Consider the following 21,393-nt stretch of genomic DNA (forward strand, 5'->3'; position numbering starts at 1 on the left):
AGGAGTCTCTATTTCATTAAAAGCCGTTTGTAATATTTGAGTTTATAAAAAAATGCTAATGTGTTCTTTTGGGAAAAAAATAAATCCAGATAAAGCAATCCTGGGAAGAAGCAGGATCCTATAAAATGTCTTACAAAATTTCAAATAGATCACAGTAACAGAACGAAGGTTTACTATAAGGTTTAAATCATTTAAGGCGCAATGCTTCAAGTGTTTTAATGTATTTTACTATTAACAAAAATAGAGACTGGCTTATAGAGCTTTGCAGCCTTGTATGGTAAATTACTTTCAAAAGAATGACTGCTTCCCTTACTCTAAAACATCCAGTCAGATGCTTGTTATATTCTTTTCAGAAACCTTTTGTGGGTGTGAGGGTGGATGGGAGTGGGGAACTTTAGGGGAGATAAATTCACTTTGCAAAATTATTTCAATTTGGATTCAGACATTTCATTCTATTTTGAAAGGCAAACTCCACCTTATCTCCACAACAGCTGAGTAGCAATAAGGCAAAGCTGCAGAAAGCAGGTCCTATCAAATATATCTCGTCTTCACACACTTATGAAAACAAGCTTCAAGGGGCTTGCTTTTGATCCCCAGAACGTCAGACCTCTGATCAGGAGGATCAAACAGCCACCTCTCTGTGGTACCTGCCCAAACTCTTTTGGGCTACACATGGGCACCTCCTGGATCATATAATCTCAGCGGAGCCTGAGTTTTCGCTAAGAGAGACTTACATATTAACCTCTTCAACCAGACACATCTGCGAGTTAAGTGGTCTGGCTGGCACACAAAAGCTCCCCATTTCCTGTCACACCACAAGCTATTAATCACATTGGTAGGTCTGCCCATTTCCCCAGCTTGGGCATCAGCTGACAGCTCTCTGCCACCTCTTTGCTCCCAGCTCGCCTTTCTTCTGATTCTCTTCTATAAACAATTGTGGTTTATGTGAACATAGAAAGCTGTTCAGGAAAGTTCTTCTTGGGAATCACTCGAAATGTCAAAGCTGATTCTTTTTTTAAAAAACAAATTTTACATAAAGCTAATCTGGAATTAAAATTTACATAAAACATTATGCTGATTTTTTTTTTTTGCAAAAATACAATTTTGGGTTTTTTTAATATGAATCATATAAAAAGTTTGCACAACTTGGCACTATAAACATGACAAATACTTCCTGTTTTCCTTTTGGGACACCAAAAACTTTGATTCTTATAGTTATCTACTTTTTCCTTTTTTCCCAGTATTGTCTCCAATTCCTCTGTGAACTCTTTAAAAGTTGGTGTTCACTGTTTCTGTGAGTTGGGATCGAAAGGGCAGAGAATGGTGAGAGGGGGCACACTTCACTTTTTAATGGAATGAAAACTTGTTAGAATTATGAGTGTTGTTTTGGTTCTCTACTATGTTTATCACAAAACGTTATTAAATTAAAATACAATGTGGGGGCGCCTGGGTGGCTCAGTCAGTTGGGCGTCTGCCTTCAGCTCAGGTCATCATCCCAGGGTCCTGGGATCGAGCCCCGCATCAGGCTCCCTGCTCAGTGGGGAGCCTGCTTCTCCCTCTTTCTCTGCCTGCCACTCTGCCTACTTGTGTTCTCTCTTTCTGTCAAATAAATAAATAAAATCTTTAAAAAAATATTAAAATACAATGTGAATTTCAGATATGAGTTCCAGATAATTATTTTTCAGTGGGTTCTCCTTGGGTTACACCTTTCTTCTTATGCATTGTTCCTATACAATCTTCCAGACTCTTCTTAAACTCGACTCGCATTTCCAAAACATTGAATGACTTCTTTGTTTTCTTCCCCATTCCAAGAGTTACTCAAAATCAAGATACTAAAATATTAAACATTTACCATGATTTTCCCAGACCTGCTTCCTCTCCTAGTTAACAACTTAAAAGAAGCTAGGGTCCTTCCTCTATGTTTCTATAGCACCATGCTCATAATTCTATTAAACAGTTTATTGAGGTTATCTTTTATGTGTTTATCCACCCTACCTCACCCACAATGAGTTATAAGAGACCCGCAGAAAGGGACTGTGTTATATTGGTCTTCACAGCCCCAGATCCTAAAAAAGGTGACTGACCCAGTAAGCAAATGCTAATTGACTGAACAGACTCTCCCATTTTCTCCTTTTGATCGTGAGTTCTGGACCATCTAACAGTCTGGTGGTCCAAGCTGGACACCCTGGCATCACCTTCCTCTTCTTCATTTCTACCAGCCTTGTGCTTATACTTTCTGGACCATCTAATAGTCTGGTGGTCCAAGCTGGACACCCTGGCATCACCTTCCTCTTCTTCATTTCTACCAGCCTTGTGCTTATACTTTCTGGACCATCTAACAGTCTGGTGGTCCAAGCTGGACACCCTGGCATCACCTTCCTCTTCTTCATTTCTACCAGCCTTGTGCTTATACTTTCTGGACCATCTAACAGTCTGGTGGTCCAAGCTGGACACCTTGGCATCACCTTCCTCTTCTTCATTTCTACCAGCCTTGTGCTTATACTGTTTAGTTGTCTTTTGCCTGGCTGCTTGCTATAGATAGCTTCCTTCCAAGTCTTTGCACTTCCAATCTATCCTCACTTCTGCTGTAGGATGAGTCCATTGATACGGAGACTTGCTCCAGTTGCTCTCCTGCTGCAAAACCAATGCACCATGGGCTAAAGAACAAATTCAAATTTCTTAGTGCTACACATGAAGCTTTCCTTCCTGTTGGTCTCTGCCAACCTGTTTACGATCATTTCTTTGCACAGTCTTGCCAAACCTTCAGCTCAGAATCACCGAAGTCTAGTTACTTCTTAAACACAGAAGCTACAGAGGTGGTGGTGACGGGAGAATGGGGGTCAGTGGGTTAGGAAAGTACCATCCTCATTAGTTTTTCAAATGAGGTAACATGGAGACATGGCTGTTGTTAAAACTGTAATAAAATATATATTTGAGGAGTAATATAAGCAAAATAGAGTTTTTGAGAAAATTCTCAAGGGCAGCACTTTATTTTCATTTGATAGTTCCCAAACCAATGGCAGTAGCCCTCCTCTCTAGGTCCCTCCCAGTGTTAGAACCTTGAACTGCTTCTGCTATTATTACACATCACATGTCCAGGCCTCACACACTTCTGCCAACAATAGCTTCCAATCTCTCTCCACTTTCCTTTTTGATCCAACTAACACTGGTACATTTTTTCAAGCAGCAGATCACATATTCTCTTATCTTGAAATATTATTACCTGCCGGCCCAGGTTGGGCTAAGGGGCCTTTCTCTGTTTCCAAGGCACTTTCTCATAATTCTATGAATTATTATATTGAAATTATCTTCCAAATGTCTATTCTTCCCATCCATAAACTATAGGTATCGAAGGTCAGGGACTATGCTTTCTTCATCTTCATAGCCCAAATACCTAGATGAATGACTGGCATCAGCTAGATATTTCATAAATGCTTGTTGACTATTTTTGCTCTTTGGTTGTGAATCTATACCACAGACCAGTCTGGCTTCTCGCTGGAAATAACATACAGGTGGCAAACCTCACTATGGCAGCCATTTATAAAAATAATTGATGATGAGTGGAATAGGTTCTTAACACGGAGTAGTCTAGACTATTCCTCCAGCTCCACTAGCACAGTGACTAGACTAATCTTCTCTGAGAATATATTGTCTTGCAGTTGTTTTTTCCTGTTTGCATGTAGACTTAAGTCAAACGATGGTTCTATTTGTTCCTTCATGTAGGTAATCTGTCTAGTTAAATGTACCACTAATTCTAACAGTGTTGCAGAACTTGGAGTCAAATGGTATTTTAGCAAATGAGTTAGCTAATTTTGCTAGCATGGAAGTAGGTTTAGGAAAATTTTCTTTGACAGGGAATGCTCTTGAAATTTTTATCATCCCAGGATAGTTTTTATTGTTTCATTACTTCAAAATTATGGTTAGTTAATTTCCAAGTTGAATCAACCAAAAGCAGAAGGCCCAAGGGACCATTGGTTTATTCAAGTGATCATTTGACAGTTTTTTGCTGCAATTCTAATTCTGTGTTAGGCACTGTGCTGAATAATGGGTATATGATGCTGAAAAAACAAATGTGATCCTTGTTCTCATGGAGCTTACAATTGTCTGAAAGGCATAAAATACACAAGAAAACACATAAAATACAAATTAAGATAATTTAACATATAGTGTGATTATTTTATTCCTTTGTGTAGATCCCTTCTCATTTCCTATGGTGAAACTTGCAAATATAACCAACTAAAATATTCAGCTTCTGAACATACCTTTGTCTACCACACTTTCAGATAAAAATCTCATCTCTGAAAAAACAGAGCCTACTGGGTATGAACATTCAAATGCCCTTCACTGGTCTTCAGAATGTAATCATATTTTACTCTCTATATATGATCTTATTGTGCCAAGAGGAAGAAGAAGCATCCCAGTTCCTCCTTAAAGATTGCTCTATACTATAAATTCCAACTTTTCAAGATCTCCTGGGGGACTTGGGTTCCATCTTTTGGCTTGACCTATAATGTGCTCAATATCTCCCATGGTAAAAAAAAACACAAAGTATTTATTGGAGATCTTACTGTCTCAAGCCACTATTTTGTCATGTTATTTTCATTCCTTGATGCTCTTAAAAACAAAAGGAGGTGGGTATTTGCCAAATTCACTTCCCTATCATTCAGTTGCATCTTAATTCTCTCTAACCTGGTGTCCATCCATACCATTACCAGTAACCTCCTGTCAGCTGAAGTGGACATCTATAGCTTCTACTATGCAAGTGGCTACTCCCTCTTCTGGCATCATTGCCTTGACTTTGTTTGGGATCGCCTTTTCCTCTATTCTCTGTCCATGTGATTTAGTGAGTGGGGCTGACCGTATCCTTAGCATCAAGAGTAGGCATGTAACATAAACACAAGCAAGTCAACAGAGGCCATGATATTAGGTTTGGGATCATAATGGGTCCTCATTGGAGCTAATCAGTCCAAGTAAGGCTGGAGGTAATCTAAAAGAGAAAGCTCATTCTCTTTTTATAGATTTGGACCTGAATGGATGGATGTAGGCTGGTTCTGCTACTGTCATCTCAGCACAATGAGGGGAGAGCCTTTCAGAAACTGGAGCCAAAACAGGAGGCAAAGCCAAGAAGTGAAAAAAGAGAAACCATGTCTGATTTCATTGATTAAACTCCTAAACCCAACCAAATCTAATAACAGGAATGCCCATGAACTTTAAAGTTATGTGAGACAATAAATTTTCTTTTTTTTTTTTTTAAAGATTTTTATTTATTTATTTGACAGAGAGAGACACAGAGAGAGAGGGAACACAGCAGGGGGAGTGGGAGAGGGAGAAGCAGACTCCCCGCTGAGCAGGGAGCCCGATGCGGGGCTCGATCCCAGGACCCTGGGATCATGACCTGAGGGGAAGGCAGATGCTTAACGACTGAGCCACCCAGGTGCCCCGAGACAATAAATTTTCTTTTGCTTTAAGCAGTTAGGGTTCTATGGTTGCTGTGTTTTGTAATAAAAAAGGCAATAATTTAATCATAAAAAAATCAACGGCTAGTGTTTGACAGAACTAATTATTCCCTTTTTCAAATATGTACTATTCCTCTGTCTTTACCTGTTTTTTCCTGATCCTTTCTTTAATCCCCTCTAGATCCTCTTTATGTATAGCATCAAACTGTAGAATTTCAGGGCTAGAATAGATAAGGGGTAAAGAAACTAATATGTCTTGAGATCCTTGGAGATGGCACATTTTATGTTCATAAATGCCTGTTGAAAGTATGGACACACTTTTTGGAATTATGTTTGGAATACCACATTAAGGATTAAAATGTTGTAAGAGAGATGTTAGATGAAGAGAAAATAATTGTAAATTTGGATTGCATGTTATCATTTCCATTCTGAATGTAAAGAATGGAATATTAATGAGGCACAGAATGAAGATTTTCACAGTGATAATGCCCCCAATTGTAGTTTGAAAAAAAAGGAAGAACTGTCATTGCATTTTGATACTAGCACACTTTCTAGAAAGCAATTAAATTGCCTTGCCACCTCAGTTTTTAAGAAAGCAAAAGGTTAGAAAATACAATAAAAATGAACATTATTTCCAAAGAGAACTGAAAGTCTTTGGACTATAAGATATTTGAAATCATATCAAAAAAGCAGAATTTACAGCCTTATGAGTTATGGAAAAGGAAATTGAATTGTGTGTTTTATTTTTAAAACACAACTACTAAAAAGATGTTTCCATAGTAACAAGGTCAACACCAGTAGCCATTATAGACCTTCCTCTTTTCTGATAGCAGGTTTAAAGATCTTTTCCAAATACCATTTTAAAAGCCCTATGAAAAAGGACAGCTTTTCTATTATTCCTCTGAACCAAAAATGAGGAAAAACACACATGGACTATTGAATTTCTCATGTTTTATGGATTATAAGCATTCGTGGCTGTCATATTTCAGAAAGAATCCTGCCTGACTAGCTATTATGCCAACCCTTGAACATGGGATTTGATTAACTTGATTATAAATCTGGACAAACAGAAGTTGTTTGCCATAGTATTCAAACAGAAATAAACGGTGGCCCAGCATTAAAAAAAAAAAAAAAAATACACACTTCTTTAACATCTAAATATTGAAAGAGTTAAGTAAATAATCCCTGTTATTAGAAAAATTTCAAAGGCTCAGATGAAGTCTGATATCACCGCTGGAGGAAGGTTAGAAAGATACAGACCACATTTTGTTTACAACAGAAATTAATAGCTCTTTGGCCATAAAATCAATTCATTTAGCACCACCAGGAAGTGGCCTCTCCTTTCTCTTTCCTTTGTATCAAGATACACTTACCTATATGACAGTCATTTGTGCAACCTTATCTTCCTCACTAAATGGTGAGCCCCTTGAGAGCAGAGATATTTTCTCTTTGTATTCACAATAGTATCTCACACACAGGTTGTATAAAAAAAGGTACCAAAACAATAAGTGGAGAATGAATCATGAAAAATAACAGCACAAGAGTGCCTAAAATAACACAAAATCTATGGTCTATTTTTAGAAATGATATGTCAGTTCAAATGTGTACTCATGATTTTAATCTCTTGAAACCAAGAGGTTCTAGATGCTTGCTCACAAACTCACAGCTGTTCAATAATGAATTGGTTCCTAGACCAAATCCCTCAGAATCTCTCAAAGTGGGCCCTGGCATCAGTATTTTTTAAAGCTACTCAGGTAATTCTAATATGATGCTCAAGTCGAAAATCATTGTTTTAAACTAACCCCTTGGGGCTCAGTTAATTATTATTTATCTCCAACTTTTAGCTACTTGGGTTTTTCCCTCAATATTGCCTCATAGTACTATATTTGCCAAATCTATAAGATCTTTTATTATATTATATATATTATTATATATTATATATTATTTTTCATAATAAAAGCTCCAATAAAAAAGTTCTGTCTTGGGGTGCCTAGGTGGCTCAGTCGGTTAAGCGTCTGCCTTCAGTTCAGGTTATGATCCCAGGGTCCTGGGATCGAGCCCCGCTTCGGGCTCCCTGCTCCGCGGGAAGCCTGCTTCTCCCTCTCCCACTCCCCCTGCTTGTGTTCCCTCTCTGGCTGTCTCTCTCTGTCAAATAAATAAATAAAATCTTTAAAAAAAATTTGCCTTACACAATTGAAACCATTAACCAAGAATTATTTATTGTATTCTGTTCAATATATTTAATGGCTTTTTGTTGTATAAATTCAGCTTTTGAAAATCAGAGATGAATACAGTACCAATACAATAGATACTAAATAAATGTCAGTAGAATTTAACATATGCTTTTGTGCTTTTATGCTTACCTTTCCTGGGCCGGGAATGCCTTTTACGCTTTTCTCTATCTGAAACAATTCAGATCCATCTTTCAAAACACCCAGATCGTATTTTTTTTCCTATTAAGCACTCTCTTCTTTGGCACTGCTATTGCTCTAATCCTTCTATTTTGCACTTCTACTGCACTGCTGTTTCTTTTTTTTTTTTTTAAGATTTTATTTATTTATTTGAGAGAGAAAGAATGAGAGACAGAGAGCACGAGAGGGAAGAGGGCAGAGGGAGAAGCAGACCCCCTGCTGAGCAGGGAGCCCGATGTGGGACTCGATCCTGGGACTCCAGGATCATGACCTGAGCCAAAGGCAGTCACTTAACCAACTGAGCCACCCAGGTGCCCTGCACTGCTGTTTCTTTTTCTTCTTTTTTGTTTTTAAAATGTTCACTACTTGATTGTGAACAACTTGCAACAGGTGCTGACTTTTGCCTCTCTGCTCTTTTTCTCTCAGGGTGCAGCAAAATAGCTAGAAACAACAGGCATTCAGTAAGCGTTCACTAAATGAGAGAATAAATGGCCACAGTGAAGGGAACTGGGTGCGTTTTAAAACTGCTATTGCTAAGGATTGAATTGTGTCCCCTCCAAAAATTCGTATATTGAAGCCAGAGCCCCTTTGTGATGGTATCTGGAGATGGAGACTTTGGGAGATAATTAGGTTTACAGGAGGTCTTGAGGACAGGGCATGCTTGATGGGATTAGTGTCCGTATAAGTAGAGATACCAGAGAGCTTGCTGTCTCTCTCGTTGTCTGCCCTGTGAAGACACAGCAGCAAGGTAACTTTCTACAACTAGGAAGAGACCTCTCACCAAAACCTGACTGCTGGCAGCCTCCAGAACTATGAGAAAATAAATTTCTGTTGTTTAAGACCCCTATATGTATTTTGTTCTGGCAGCCCGAGCTAATACAACCATGAACTGGGATTCAGTTATTTGAAAACATTAATATAAACATGATAGATATTTATGCTTTTCTCTTTTATTTCAATTTAAAAAATTTTAAAAAAATAGGTGTTTTTTTTTTTTCAAAATAAAGGTTGTATCAAATGCAATTAGACTAGATGTTTCATAATTCCTTCAAAATAAATTTGAGGCATAATTTTTGGAATTTTCCTGGTAGACTAAGAAGCCAGACATAAGCACATGAAGTTGAAAATGATGTGATCTTGCAGGACAGTTAATCAATAGGAAAAAGAAGTTACCTTGGGAACCACATTATCACAGATAGTTACTCAACAGGTTTCCTTTTCTTTCCCCCCTCACAGGTAACATTCACAAGCTATCACAATCAGTTCACAAATGACAAACATTTTAACACAAAATAATCAAAGAATATAATCTTAGTAGAGAATAAACGGTGGTTTGCAAAGTGATTACATTTCCTCTAATGGAGAAAACTTCTATTATATTCTTTACTCTTCTCATTTCAGCCTATTTTGGTGAAACTTTGTTAAGAACAAATCCATCTCTGGGATAATACAAAAATTTCTGCCATTTACCATTTTCCCTCCCGAGTGCTCTACTTCATTCCTATTTCTCACTATTCTAGATCTCTTCCTTATTCTAATTCTTAGGACCAGTCATTAACATGCTAAGTAAACTCAGTTTAATCTCATCAGCCATGGAGGGGCCAAGTGAAAAATGCCTGTCCACTTAGATGTAATCATCTTCTCTCATCTTGTCAAATACTTAAGATAAATGGTGCTTCTGGTACCATGATTACTTTATACTTCAGCATTTGCAATATGTCATATAAATATCTATGTGAAGGCTATAAATTAAAGACTAACCAATATAGCAACAAAACTTACATGTATGGACCCAATGAGACTACCCTTGCCATTACAATTCCAAGAATCAGAGTTGTTAAAACTGTTGAAAGAAAAGAGATCTGCAAAAGAAAATGTAAAGATATGGTCAGTTTGGAAGAGAGATTATTGAATTGAAAATATTAGGTGTTTCTCTTTTTACTTGAGTAAACACATATACAGCTTTTGTTTATATAATCCTGCAGTAGTTTTTTCTTACAGACTACTGTTGATAATCTCAGACATGTAACTTTTTATCAGACCACAGCATTATTTTTTTCCCCAAACAGGGAGGCAAGTATATATAACTAATCTTGCGACATAGCCTTAAATGTTTTTAGTGGCTTACTGAATAGAATACAAAACTGGTGATTTTAGGTTATAAAAGTCAAAGGGAAGTTGTTTTCTTTCTTCTTCAGGTCCTATTTTGGTGTTGACTTGTGCTTTTTTTCTATCTATAACTGCTTCTTCTGCTTCTGTCTTTACCTTACCCTCTACCTATCAAGACAGGACCCCCCCACACACACTCACTCACACACATTTTTGGGGTGCCTCTCCTTTTTTCTTTCTGTTCTCTAGCTCTGTTAGTCTATTTTTCCTATTTGATTTTGCCCTTTGGTCTGTGTTTCTAAAGTCTTTGCTTTTTCCTTTCTATTCGGTCACTATTTCAACTGGTTAAAATATAAACTGGTCTGTGTGTATAGAGTGTTCTGTGCACTCATTATTAGATCTGTGTTTCTGCCCTTAATTTTTTTTAATGGATAAGCACATTTTAGATTTCTTTCTCTAATAAGAAAAAACATAATGTAAAATAGTTTCTGTTTCTTTGGTTATCATTAACCTTGTTTCCTGGGTTGTTAGTTTTTAACTAGAAAGAAGGGTCTGTTACGAGTCCTCTACTGAGGAAGAGATTTTAAGTAACATTCCCAAGGTCACACAGCTAGAACGTGGCAGAAGGAGAATTCAAATGCAAGCACCCTGACTCCAGATCAGGGCTCCTAGCTACTCTGGGTTTGCTCACTGGGAGATTTACTTAATATTCCAATATGACACTTTTAAGAGAGACTTAGGGGAAAATGTTCAGGTATTAATAATATGATAGAATATTAGCTTTCTTTTCATGAATGCCTGGCCTTCTGCTCTCCGAAGATAACATTTATGTCTACAACATGGGAAATGGAAAATTGTTCAGCATTTCAGATAATTCATAAAAAAGCCGCTTTTGATGGACTCTTGTTTATTTCTGGAAGTCTGTTAGGGAACAAAGGTAGAGTGGTCAGAATATTTGGAATATCATCTCCACTCTCAGCTTTACCTGGAAGGACTGTGGGTAATAGGATCCATAACAAGATCCTTAAGGAAGGATCCATAACTGTGAATACATATGAAACGTCACAGTGCAAAGTAAAATTCACTCAACTGTTGGACTTTTCAAATTAGAACATAAAACTATATAAATAGCTCTTTTTAAAAACTTTTCATCAGAATGCTTGGCATAGTGTAAATATAATGCCAATAATATTTTGCATAAAATACAAACACTCCAACACTCCTTGAGAGTAAGGAAATAAAAATACAGGTAGATAAAGGCTAACCTATGCAGATGAGCTTATATGGTGAGTTGAATAATTATTTGGTTGGTTTCATTAGAAATGCATCATCATTTCTCTTTAGTAATAAGAACCATATACACTGGCCAAATTCTCATGAATTAATCAATGACACAATAATATCCATAATTCACTGGATGAAACACACTGTAGTTTACAAAAAAATTTTGAGCCAGTGAAGTGATTCATCCTTACTTCTTTTTTTTTTTCAAGATTTTATTTATTTATTTGAGAGAGAGAATGAGAGAGAGCACATGAGAGGGGGGAGGGTCAGAGGGAGAAGCAGACTCCCTGCCGAGCAGGGAGACCGATGCAGGACTCGATCCAGGGACTCCAGGATCATGACCTGAGCCGAAGGCAGTCGCTTAACCAACTGAGCCACCCAGGCACCCCTCATCCTTACTTCTTAAATTTAGTCTAAATTTAAATTATTTAAACTACTATCTGTAAAAAATGATAGAACATTTTTTTCAGCAAATTAGACTTGGTGTAAGTATAGTTTTTTTTATTTTCTAAATTGGAAGTATGGTGTCTGACATCAGAGTATCTACCTTAGAAAGAAAGGTAAGAAAGAAACTAAGATAAATACTGTAATTAAGAACTTGGCTACGTAGACAGTCATTTGACAAAATTAGTGCAGGTAACAAAGTGCATTTCTGAGCCTTAGATGTAAGTTACCTTTCCAAGCTTCGCTATATCTCGATACAAGGACAAAGGCAGAGTAAAGGCAGCTGTGGAGAGCATGATGATGAAGTGGCGACCAACAAGCAAGTTTTCAGGGTCAACTAAAACACAATAAATATTATAAAGTCTTTATAGGTATGAGTTAACACAACAGCGATACAAGTAAGCAGTCAAATATTTAAGTGCAAAAATGACTTAAATAACTTTAAATGTTATCAAAATAACAAAGATTTCGAGTAAATAAATCCCCTAAAACCATGTAAAAAATAGAAATAACTCACAAAAATGTAAATACAAAAGAACTTAAGGATGAACCTATAGTTCAAATAATCTTATAATATTTTGCATTCAAATTCTTTAATAGCCTCCTAATCAGTTTTCCTGCTTCTACCCTTCCTTTATCCCCCTTAGAATATACTTTTAATCTGGAAGGTACAGAGATCCTTCCCCAAGGCTAAAAACACAATGTCACTCTGTCCAAAACCCTCTACTGGCAAATCCCTTCTCTAGGAAGTAAGCTACATGAGGAGAGGACATGTTCTGAGGCTCTTTTTCTTCTTTTTAAACTTCTGTATCCTAGAGAGACTTGAACAGTAGAGCTTGAAATTTCAAGACTCAACTTTAGATAAAAATATTCTATTTCTATACTTTTGTTGAGAAAGAAGTGGTTTCCCTGAAGAAAAGGAGACAGAAGCAATATAGGGAAGCCATCGGGAAGGAGTGCTGAAACTGGCGTTTGCTGCAGAGTCTTTGCTATCACAATGAGTACATAATTGTGTGTGTGTTGGGGGGGGGAGTGTGTGTGCATGTGTCCTATCATCAAATACAAGCAAAAGCTGTAAACATAAAATAAGACATACTTCCCAGGATTTATATATTTTTAAGGCTGTGCTAATCACAGTGTTAACTTTGGGAGCTATATATCTATTCCAAGGAAGATACCACTGCTTACATTTTTTAGCTCGTATTGAATTCCTTCAGAGATCATATCATTATGTTTTTGAAATGTCCCCAGTGGTACCAAGTCTTTGTTCATTAATTTCTGCAAAGTCTAAAGTCTGTAGAATAAGCGAGTGAGTGTGATTAAAAAAAAAAAAAAAAGATAAAAGAAAAAGAAAGCTATTACCGGGAAAAGTAAGTGAGACTAATTTTCTTGTATGGTTAATAAACTCACAGGGAAGCTCCCAGATACAATTTCAAAGTGGTATAAATGTGACATGCATATGTATACACTGTAATAAAATAATCTCATGAATATTTGCTTAACTCAGATCTAACTAAGCAATCACCATAAAGTTGCGAATCAAAACACTAAAACAGGAAGTTCAAGTTCCCGAAAACTTGAACTCAACTATTTACATATTTCTGGTGAGCATAATTTGAATTAAATTATTTGTATATTTGTTTCTGTTTACCCTTTCAAATCATTTGCTTTACCAATGTTTTTGGTAGAAAATATAGATTTCCTTCACTGGGAAAATTCTAAGTCCTAGAAAAACACTGAAATAAAATGCTATGAATAGCAGAGAGGAGCCTACTAACAAAGGATCTCTATTACCATAAGGGACATTTTTAAGTAAGGATCTAATGATGAGATCCATTATTTATCCTGATCTTCTAACAAAAAAATACACCTTAATAAGCATTTTAAACGAAAATAAAGTTATAAAAAGATTTTTCTAAATTAATATATGCTCCTTTGAAAAACCAAAACAACAAAGGAAACAGAAAAAATCTCATGACTCCTGCAATTAAAAGATAATCACAGTTTACATGTGAATATATTTTTTCTTGTTTTTTTCTTAGTTGTTTATGAAAATAGAAAATTTACATGATTAGGTTGTATTTTATATATGACATTATATTCTTTGCATTTTTCCTGAGTATTCTATCCACTCACATGATCTCTGTTTATGAAAACATGGTTTGTAGTTGGGGGCTAGAACAGAAGCGGCTGCTAAGAGCTAACAGTGTTGGGAGAGTCTACGATATGCCAAGCACTGTCTGTATTACCTCTGCTCTTTCCCACAATAATTCTGTGAAGCAGGTTATACCCCACAATTTAAAGATGAAGAAACTAAAACTCAGAGAGGGCATTAACCTTCTCAAGATCACATAGCGAGCAAGCAAGCAGTGGGTCTGTGATTTGATGGTCAAGTCTCCCTGATTTCCTTTTCCACTAAACTCTGTGAAAGGAGTAGGTGCAATTTCTAGTTTTAGGTTTTGTTTTATTTTGGTTTGTATGTCTCTAGAAGGAGTGATTCAGCACTAAGAGGAAAGGTGTTTTTGCATCACTTTCAACGAAGATAACAACTATCGAGTAGGTCACTATGAAATGAGGATTGTGTGGCTTGGGTGAGAAGCTCTTCAAAACAAAAAGACTCATGATGTCTGAATTATTCAAATTGCCATGATATGGGAAAAGGCTGAATAGGGCACAGGGTTGTGGCACATGTTGAAAAGGTCTGACTGAAATGTTCGTAACGGTTTTTCAGAATCATGCCAAACGGAACAGCCCAAATGTCCCTCCACTGGGGGATAGATAAACTGTTGTACATTCATATGGTGGAATACTCCTCAGCAGCTAAAAAAAAAAAAAAAAAAAAAAAAGAGCAAACTACTGATACAACCAAAAACTTGGATGAATCTCAAATGCACCATACTAAAGGAAGGATGCCAGACTTGAAAGGCTCCATGCTATATGATGCCATTTATTTGTCATTCTGGGAAAAGCAAAACTAGGGAGAGAAATCAGATCAGTGGTTGCCAGGAGCTGTAGATTAGGGAGGGTTTGACTACACAGGGAAATAAGGAAAATTTTGGAGGGTGGGTGATGGAATTGTTCTGTATTTTGATTGTAGTTGTGGATATATGACGATATATGCATTTGTCAAACTATATGTTACAGAACTAAACATTAAAAAGGGCTAATTTTACTATATTAAATTATATCTTAATACAAATAATGGAGAAAAAAGTCAGCTTGCTTATTTTAGAAATGGCATTGTAAAAAGAAGACATGAAAAATGTTAACTACATAGAGTTGGTGATATGTAGCACTAGATATTTAAAATACAAAGTATTTTAAGTATATGAATAGTAATGATATCCTTTAAACAGCTAAGTAAGAACTAAACTATATATAAAAGTAGATTAATGCTTTAGGATCAGAATGGATCATGGATATTGCCAGATACTTGAAGTCATCCAACTCTTCCACTTGCAAATATTTTGCTTGTAAATTATTATGAACGGCATTAACTATGAATAATACATAAAATATATACATTGACTCACCTCCTGGGATTCTTTGGAAAACTTTGCTCAAAGTGTCTCCAGTTATTATGTTGTAACTTATCATAGCTAAAAACATAATTAAAACAATACAGTTACCAAGAAGCCATCACATATTTCATCTTGAATATTTTGATTTTTTTTTTTTTTGCTAAATACACTTTATTTTTCCCCCAAGTTTTTATTTAAATTCCAGTTAGTTAACATACAGTGTAATATTAGTTTCAGGTGTAGAATTTAGTGATTCATCACTTACATACAATACCTGGTGCCCATCACAAGTGCCCTCCTTAATACCCATTAACTATTTTGAAAGTAATCAGTTATTCCAAAATATTGGCATAATCCTAATTCTTTCAAATATATATTGTGACTACAAATATGTATAATTTCAAAAAATAACTAGACAACAAATATATGGGAGAATATCAATTTATATTACAAGAACATTTTCACTTCACGAATTGATTCTTTCCAGAACAACTTTAAATAATAGTGAGTTTCCTTAGTCATTTAAAATGTGATTTGTTTTGCTACAAAAGTTCAATTTCCACATATGTTTTCAGGCATACATGCATTGTTCAAAGTGAGGAACAATAATAGAAAATTGTGAAGGCTCCCAAATATCCCCTTATTTGAAAAAGGAGCTAATGGTTTGACCAATAGATTCTGTATTACTGATTTAAAAAATGATGTCAATTTGGTCATTGGTGAATGTTAACAATTTACCTAAGAAGTGCTAGGGGACATGTTCACCATTAGGGTACAGATTTTAAATTACATGTTGGCCTTGTACATGGCTTCCACAAACCCTTAGGTTTTCAAAAAAACATATTTCAGCCGCGGAAGAAATCTATTATTTTACCTATTCACTTTTAATCTCCTATTAAAACTACCTTCTTCAGAAATAGTTGTATGTTTATGAAAGAGTTACACTTTTCATTTTCACATTCAACTTACCTATAAAAGGATAAAAAAACTGAAGAACAGAGAGGAGGAGATATCCTGGAAAGCCGAAGGTTTTATTGACCAAAGACTGGTACGTGTCTGTTCCAGAAAGGGCCCCTCCTTTTATCAATAAAACAAGGGAAAAGTCTGTGGCAAAAACAGCCATTAAACAAATGTCAGATTATATTTAATACAAAAACTTTTTGTATTTTGACTTAAAGAAAGAGAAACTTTAACGAGTTTAATTTAATGCTATAGTCAATTGGCTTGGCAAGGCTTACTTTCTGTTCATAAAACATTACCTTTCATGAAACAGTACTGTTTCCAGTTATATATTTTTCAACTGAGATGCAAATACACTTAACATATCTGTGCAATGAACTGGGCAGAAGAGGGTATGCAGACTAGAGTCAAAGCATCAGGTTTTACTTTCCTAACCTAACTAGTGTAACGACTATTAACAGGATGTGGCTCAACGGTCCAAGCAGCAGAATGTAGGTAATCAAATATTTCATAGATGTTCAATGTGTGAAAACCGAGAATGAAAAATGATGTAAGCATTCAGAAAAAAAATAGATTGAGGAGAATTAGATCATTTGTTTTATAACAACGTACAATTAGTAACTTTATTTTATAGTTATGGTTAAGAGAGAACTCCAAGAATTTTTTTAAATTTACATTTTTAAGACTTAAGCTCTCATTTTAGAGTTGGAATTGAAGATGCAAATATACAGAAATTATGTAATTAAAAGTTAATCTCTCCTTTTTTTTTCATTTAACTCAATGTTTTTTGAGCACTTAATGAATGACACTTAAGTTGTACTGGGTACACAGTTACGTGATTCTTGTTTTTTCTCTTCTCTCGCTCATGCTTCCATCACAGTTGATTTTTTTTTTATCCTTTAAATAATTTGGAAATGCATTAAAATACAAAGAAGAAGGGGCGCCTGGGTGGCTCAGTCGTTAAGCGTCTGCCTTCGGCTCAGGTCATGATCCCAGGGTCCTGGGATCGAGCCCCGCATCGGGCTCCCTGCTCCGCGGGAAGCCTGCTTCTCCCTCTCCCACTCCCCCTGCTTGTGTTCCCTCTCTCGCTGTGTCTCTCTCTGTCAAAATAAATAAATAAAAATAAATAAATAAATAAAATAAAATACAAAGAAGAAAATAGAAATCATTGCAATGTGCTTTCCACCTTGATTCCCTCCCACATCATTGAATCTTCTTTCAACAAATTCACCAGTGAGCTCCAATTTGATAAATCCAAACGACACCTCCTAAATCTTAATCTAATTTGCTATTTCATAGCAGTTGTTTTTTTTTTTTTTCTGTTCACTATTCTCTTCCTCAATCACCTTCCCTTGGCCTTTGTGACATCACTTTCTTTTGGATTTCCTCCTACCTTTTTGACCAATCATATACAGTTTTTCACCAATTTCTTTTACTCTGTTTAAAACCTGGATTCTTGGACTTTTTTCTCACTCTTCAAAATGTCCTACTGTGGGCTTATTCATCCCTACAGCTTTAATTTTCACACAGATGTTATTAACCCTTTTAAAATTGTATCTTCAACCTAGACTCCTCCAAAACTCCAAATTTCTATATCTAACTCTCTAATAAACATTTTATCTTGGAGATCTCATAGACATCTTGATTTTAAATGTCCAAATTCTGATTTATATATTTGTTCTAGAACCCGCTTCTCCATCTATATTTCTCCAAACTGTGAACAGTACCAGGAAAAATTTGAGCATCACCCTAGACTTCTCATTACCCATCACCTGCTACATTCTTTTGGTCACCAAATCCATTAACTATTGCATCATAAATTATTCGATGGTGTCCCCTCACTTCTAATCTCTAATCTACTTTATTTTAGTGTTTTATCATTTCTCACCTGGATTACTGCAAAAACTCCTAATAGTTCTCACATCTACAAATCTGGCCCCTCTTCAAAACACTTTTAACATTCCCACCCTACCAAGATTTTCTTGACATCCCTCCTGTACCAGATGGATCTGACCACAGCATAAATCTGATCTTGTCTTCTGCTTAAAATCCTCCAGGGGAATCCTCTAATACTTTTGGATAAAAAAAAAAAAAATCCTTTTCATGAGGCAGGAAAAATGATTTATTATGTGATCCTGGGTGAAAGACTTGACTTTCTTGAGTCTCATCTGTAATGTAAGACAATACACCAAACCTTGATGAGTCTGTGAGGATTAATGTTTACGTGTCTACCACAATGCCTGGCACAATGAATGAGAGCTTGTGCTACTTTTGGCTGTTTCTTATAGGCTGCATCTGGTGGTGGAAAAAGTACTGTATCTGGAGTCTGATAATAATAACAATGAGAAGAACCGCAAAAATACTAGCAAATACTTTCACAACACTTTTTGTATGCCGAGCTTTTTCCTAAGTGCTTTATGCATATTGACTTGTTTAAGCTTCTCAACAACTCTAAGTAGGTGCAATTATTACCCTCCACTCCCTCTTTAATAGATGAGAAAAGCGAGGCTCGGAAGGTTAAGCAAATCGCTGAACTTCGCAGAGCTAGAAAGGAAGAGTCAGGGCTCAGATCCTGGTAGTCTGGCTCCAAAATCCATGCACTTAATCAAAGTCTCAACTCTGTTGTCAGTAACTGCTAAGCTTGGGCAAGTCATTTTAACCTCTTAAAGTCTCAATTTCTTTCTCCACAAAATGGAACACGAATACCTATTTCATAGAGTCAGAAGGATTAAGTACAGTGGCTGCATTACGCTCAGCATCAAGCCAGTCCTCAGGAAGTGGTAATGATTATCATTACATGGGAGCCTTCATAAATGCCTCTGCAAACCTCTAACTTCCTCCCTTTCCACTTACAAACATCAACCCTATGCTTAAGCAGATGGAATCACTCACAAAGTTCCCTTTTGCAGCTCCACATTTCCATCTGCTTAGAGTACCCTTCCATTTTCTTTGCTCACTCATAAACAGTCAGTAGAGGTGTCTTTTTGTCCCCAAAATATGCCTGCTCCTTTGAGACTGGGTTAAATGCCAATATCCCTATCATCTTGCCCATATTTTTAATATGGTATTTTTCATAAAGTATTATAATTCTGTTTTTGTCTGCCTGACACTACATTGTGAGCTTCAACAGGCAGGAATAATGTTCTTCACTGATATAATGGCAGCAAAGTCACTAAATATTTGTTGAATAAGTCAATATAGCAGGATTGCTAGATGTCTACATATCTGATTAAAATTTAATGTGATAAATGGCCTAATGAGCATAGTTTAAAATACTCTGCAAGTACAGAGAACACAGCAATTAATTATATTGCCTTTGTTTAAACCGGGAAAACTTCACAGAGGAGTAGGTCTTGGATACAGGATTTCACCAGGTAGAGAAGAAAAAAATGTCAAGTAGGGAGACTATCCATGGGAAGGCAGCAAGAAAGCACATTCTCCAGGGATTGGAATAGTCCAGAATGGCTAAAACATAACTTCTACACATGGTAATGTTGGTCACTATGTGAAAGAGAGGTTAGATTAATTGGAGATGATACTAAAAGTTCAGATTGTGGCTGAGCTATGAAGGAATTTGAATGCAATAATTTTTTTCTATTGTCATTATACAGTAATGGAATGCCTTGATTGGGGACATGAGAGAGACCAGACTGAGGTTTTATGAAGGTAATTCTGCAGCGATATGGAAGACTCATCAGGAAATGGTCAGATGCTAACGGCAGGAAAACTCAACAGCAACTTACTGACCAACGAAGAGAAAGAATGAGGACCTCAGTCACAGAGAGGAGGTAACCAGTTTCACAGACGTTGTGAAGTTTTGGTGAAGAACTGTATGTTTGGGATGAGAATGCTGACTTTTATAAAAGTTCAAAATACGTTGCTTAAAGTTAACAATTTGCTAAGAATTTAGTCAGTAATAAATGTGTTTCTCTACTTGTAAAGTACAAGCTATAAATATATATCTTAAGAGCTTTAGGAATCTGAAATATCAATCAATACAACATTTTGATCTCACTTTAAATATATTGCATGAAAATTTTAGATAAATCCATGAATGAGTCCATGTCATTCAACATAAAAATTTTCTTTTAAATCAGTAATTTTTTCTTATTCCCCAACATTTCACAAACATGGAAACAGAACTTAGAAAAACTACCTGCTGAGCTGGACATATCTCATTAGAGGCCTTAAAAACACAAAAGCATATAGAGAAAAACCATTGTGTAATTACAGTGTCAATTTAAAGAAAAACTCAGTATTATACCCTACTTGTAGATTTTCCTCTTAAAAGCCTAATTAAGAAATAAAATGAATCATAGTCTATAAATTTTTTTGCTTCTGTGTGGTCATCCTTTCGTCATCAAAATTAAAGATTTTGATCTTGCAACTGAACAAGAGTAACTAATTTCTACTGATTAATAAATTTGTAGTATACGACTTTGCAAAGGGCTGCTTACACTCTTTGCTGTAAGTTTATGCATAACATTAGTTGAGAAAGTTATTCACATTATGATTTATTTGTGTATAATGTGACTTAATTCACCTCAAGTATTTAATTCTTAGGTGATATGTATTTTTTAATTTTTTTCTATCTACTAGCTTAGAGTGTGCATAAATGTTTACAATGTACTTAAATAAGCCATGGTTATTATGCCTGGGCGGAAATTAATTGTTAGGGCTGACTGGGAAGCAGGAAATTAAAAACTACAAGGGTAATCCTTGAATGGGATTTTTTAGTGTGATGAATGTTCTCATGAATGGAGTGCAGTTTTTAAACACCACCAACCCTGAATAAGCATAATGTTACGGGTCCCACCTTACTATGTTATGGGTCTTAAGCTACAAAGTAAGAGCTGTAGAAGCTCAAAGCAGCTTAGGTTTGGGGAGAACAGGCGGTGAGACCAAAGGAGGGAGGAAGGCAGTCCAGTGCTTCTGCAGCTCTGACTTTGGTATCTATGGCATGCTTTACTCTCTCTTCCTCAGCCTGAGGGAAAAAAATGGCAGAGTTACAGGCTGGTCTTCACAACCTGAGATTTTTTGAGGGCATGGCATCTCGGTCAGGGTCTCCGGAAGCGGAGATGGGTCAGAGATTTTTGGACAAGGGTCTTTGAGGGAGCGCTCTTCAAGAGAATGGGAGTGATAGGGTAGGGCAGGGGAAACAGTTCAGCACGGAGGTGGTCTCCGGTGGAGACTAGCTGCACCTGCAAC

General features: G+C 36.3%; 1 protein-coding gene across 3 annotated transcripts in view; it reads right to left on the reverse strand.

The window, feature by feature from the left end:
* SLC38A11 (solute carrier family 38 member 11) overlaps positions 1–21,393 on the reverse strand; it is a 53,101-nt gene that overhangs the window by 27,724 nt on the left and 3,984 nt on the right. For all 3 annotated transcript variants that reach the window (XM_036090448.2, XM_036090447.2, XM_036090444.2), the window contains 4 exons: positions 16,195–16,329; positions 15,238–15,303; positions 11,935–12,041; positions 9,650–9,729 (listed from right to left, as the gene is read on the reverse strand). In XM_036090448.2, coding sequence (XP_035946341.1) covers positions 9,650–9,729; positions 11,935–12,041; positions 15,238–15,303; positions 16,195–16,329 — 388 coding nt within the window. The remainder of the gene's footprint in view (positions 1–9,649; positions 9,730–11,934; positions 12,042–15,237; positions 15,304–16,194; positions 16,330–21,393) is intronic.

This window comes from Halichoerus grypus, chromosome 4 (genome assembly GCF_964656455.1).
Source record: "Halichoerus grypus chromosome 4, mHalGry1.hap1.1, whole genome shotgun sequence".
Lineage (NCBI taxonomy): Eukaryota > Metazoa > Chordata > Mammalia > Carnivora > Phocidae > Halichoerus > Halichoerus grypus.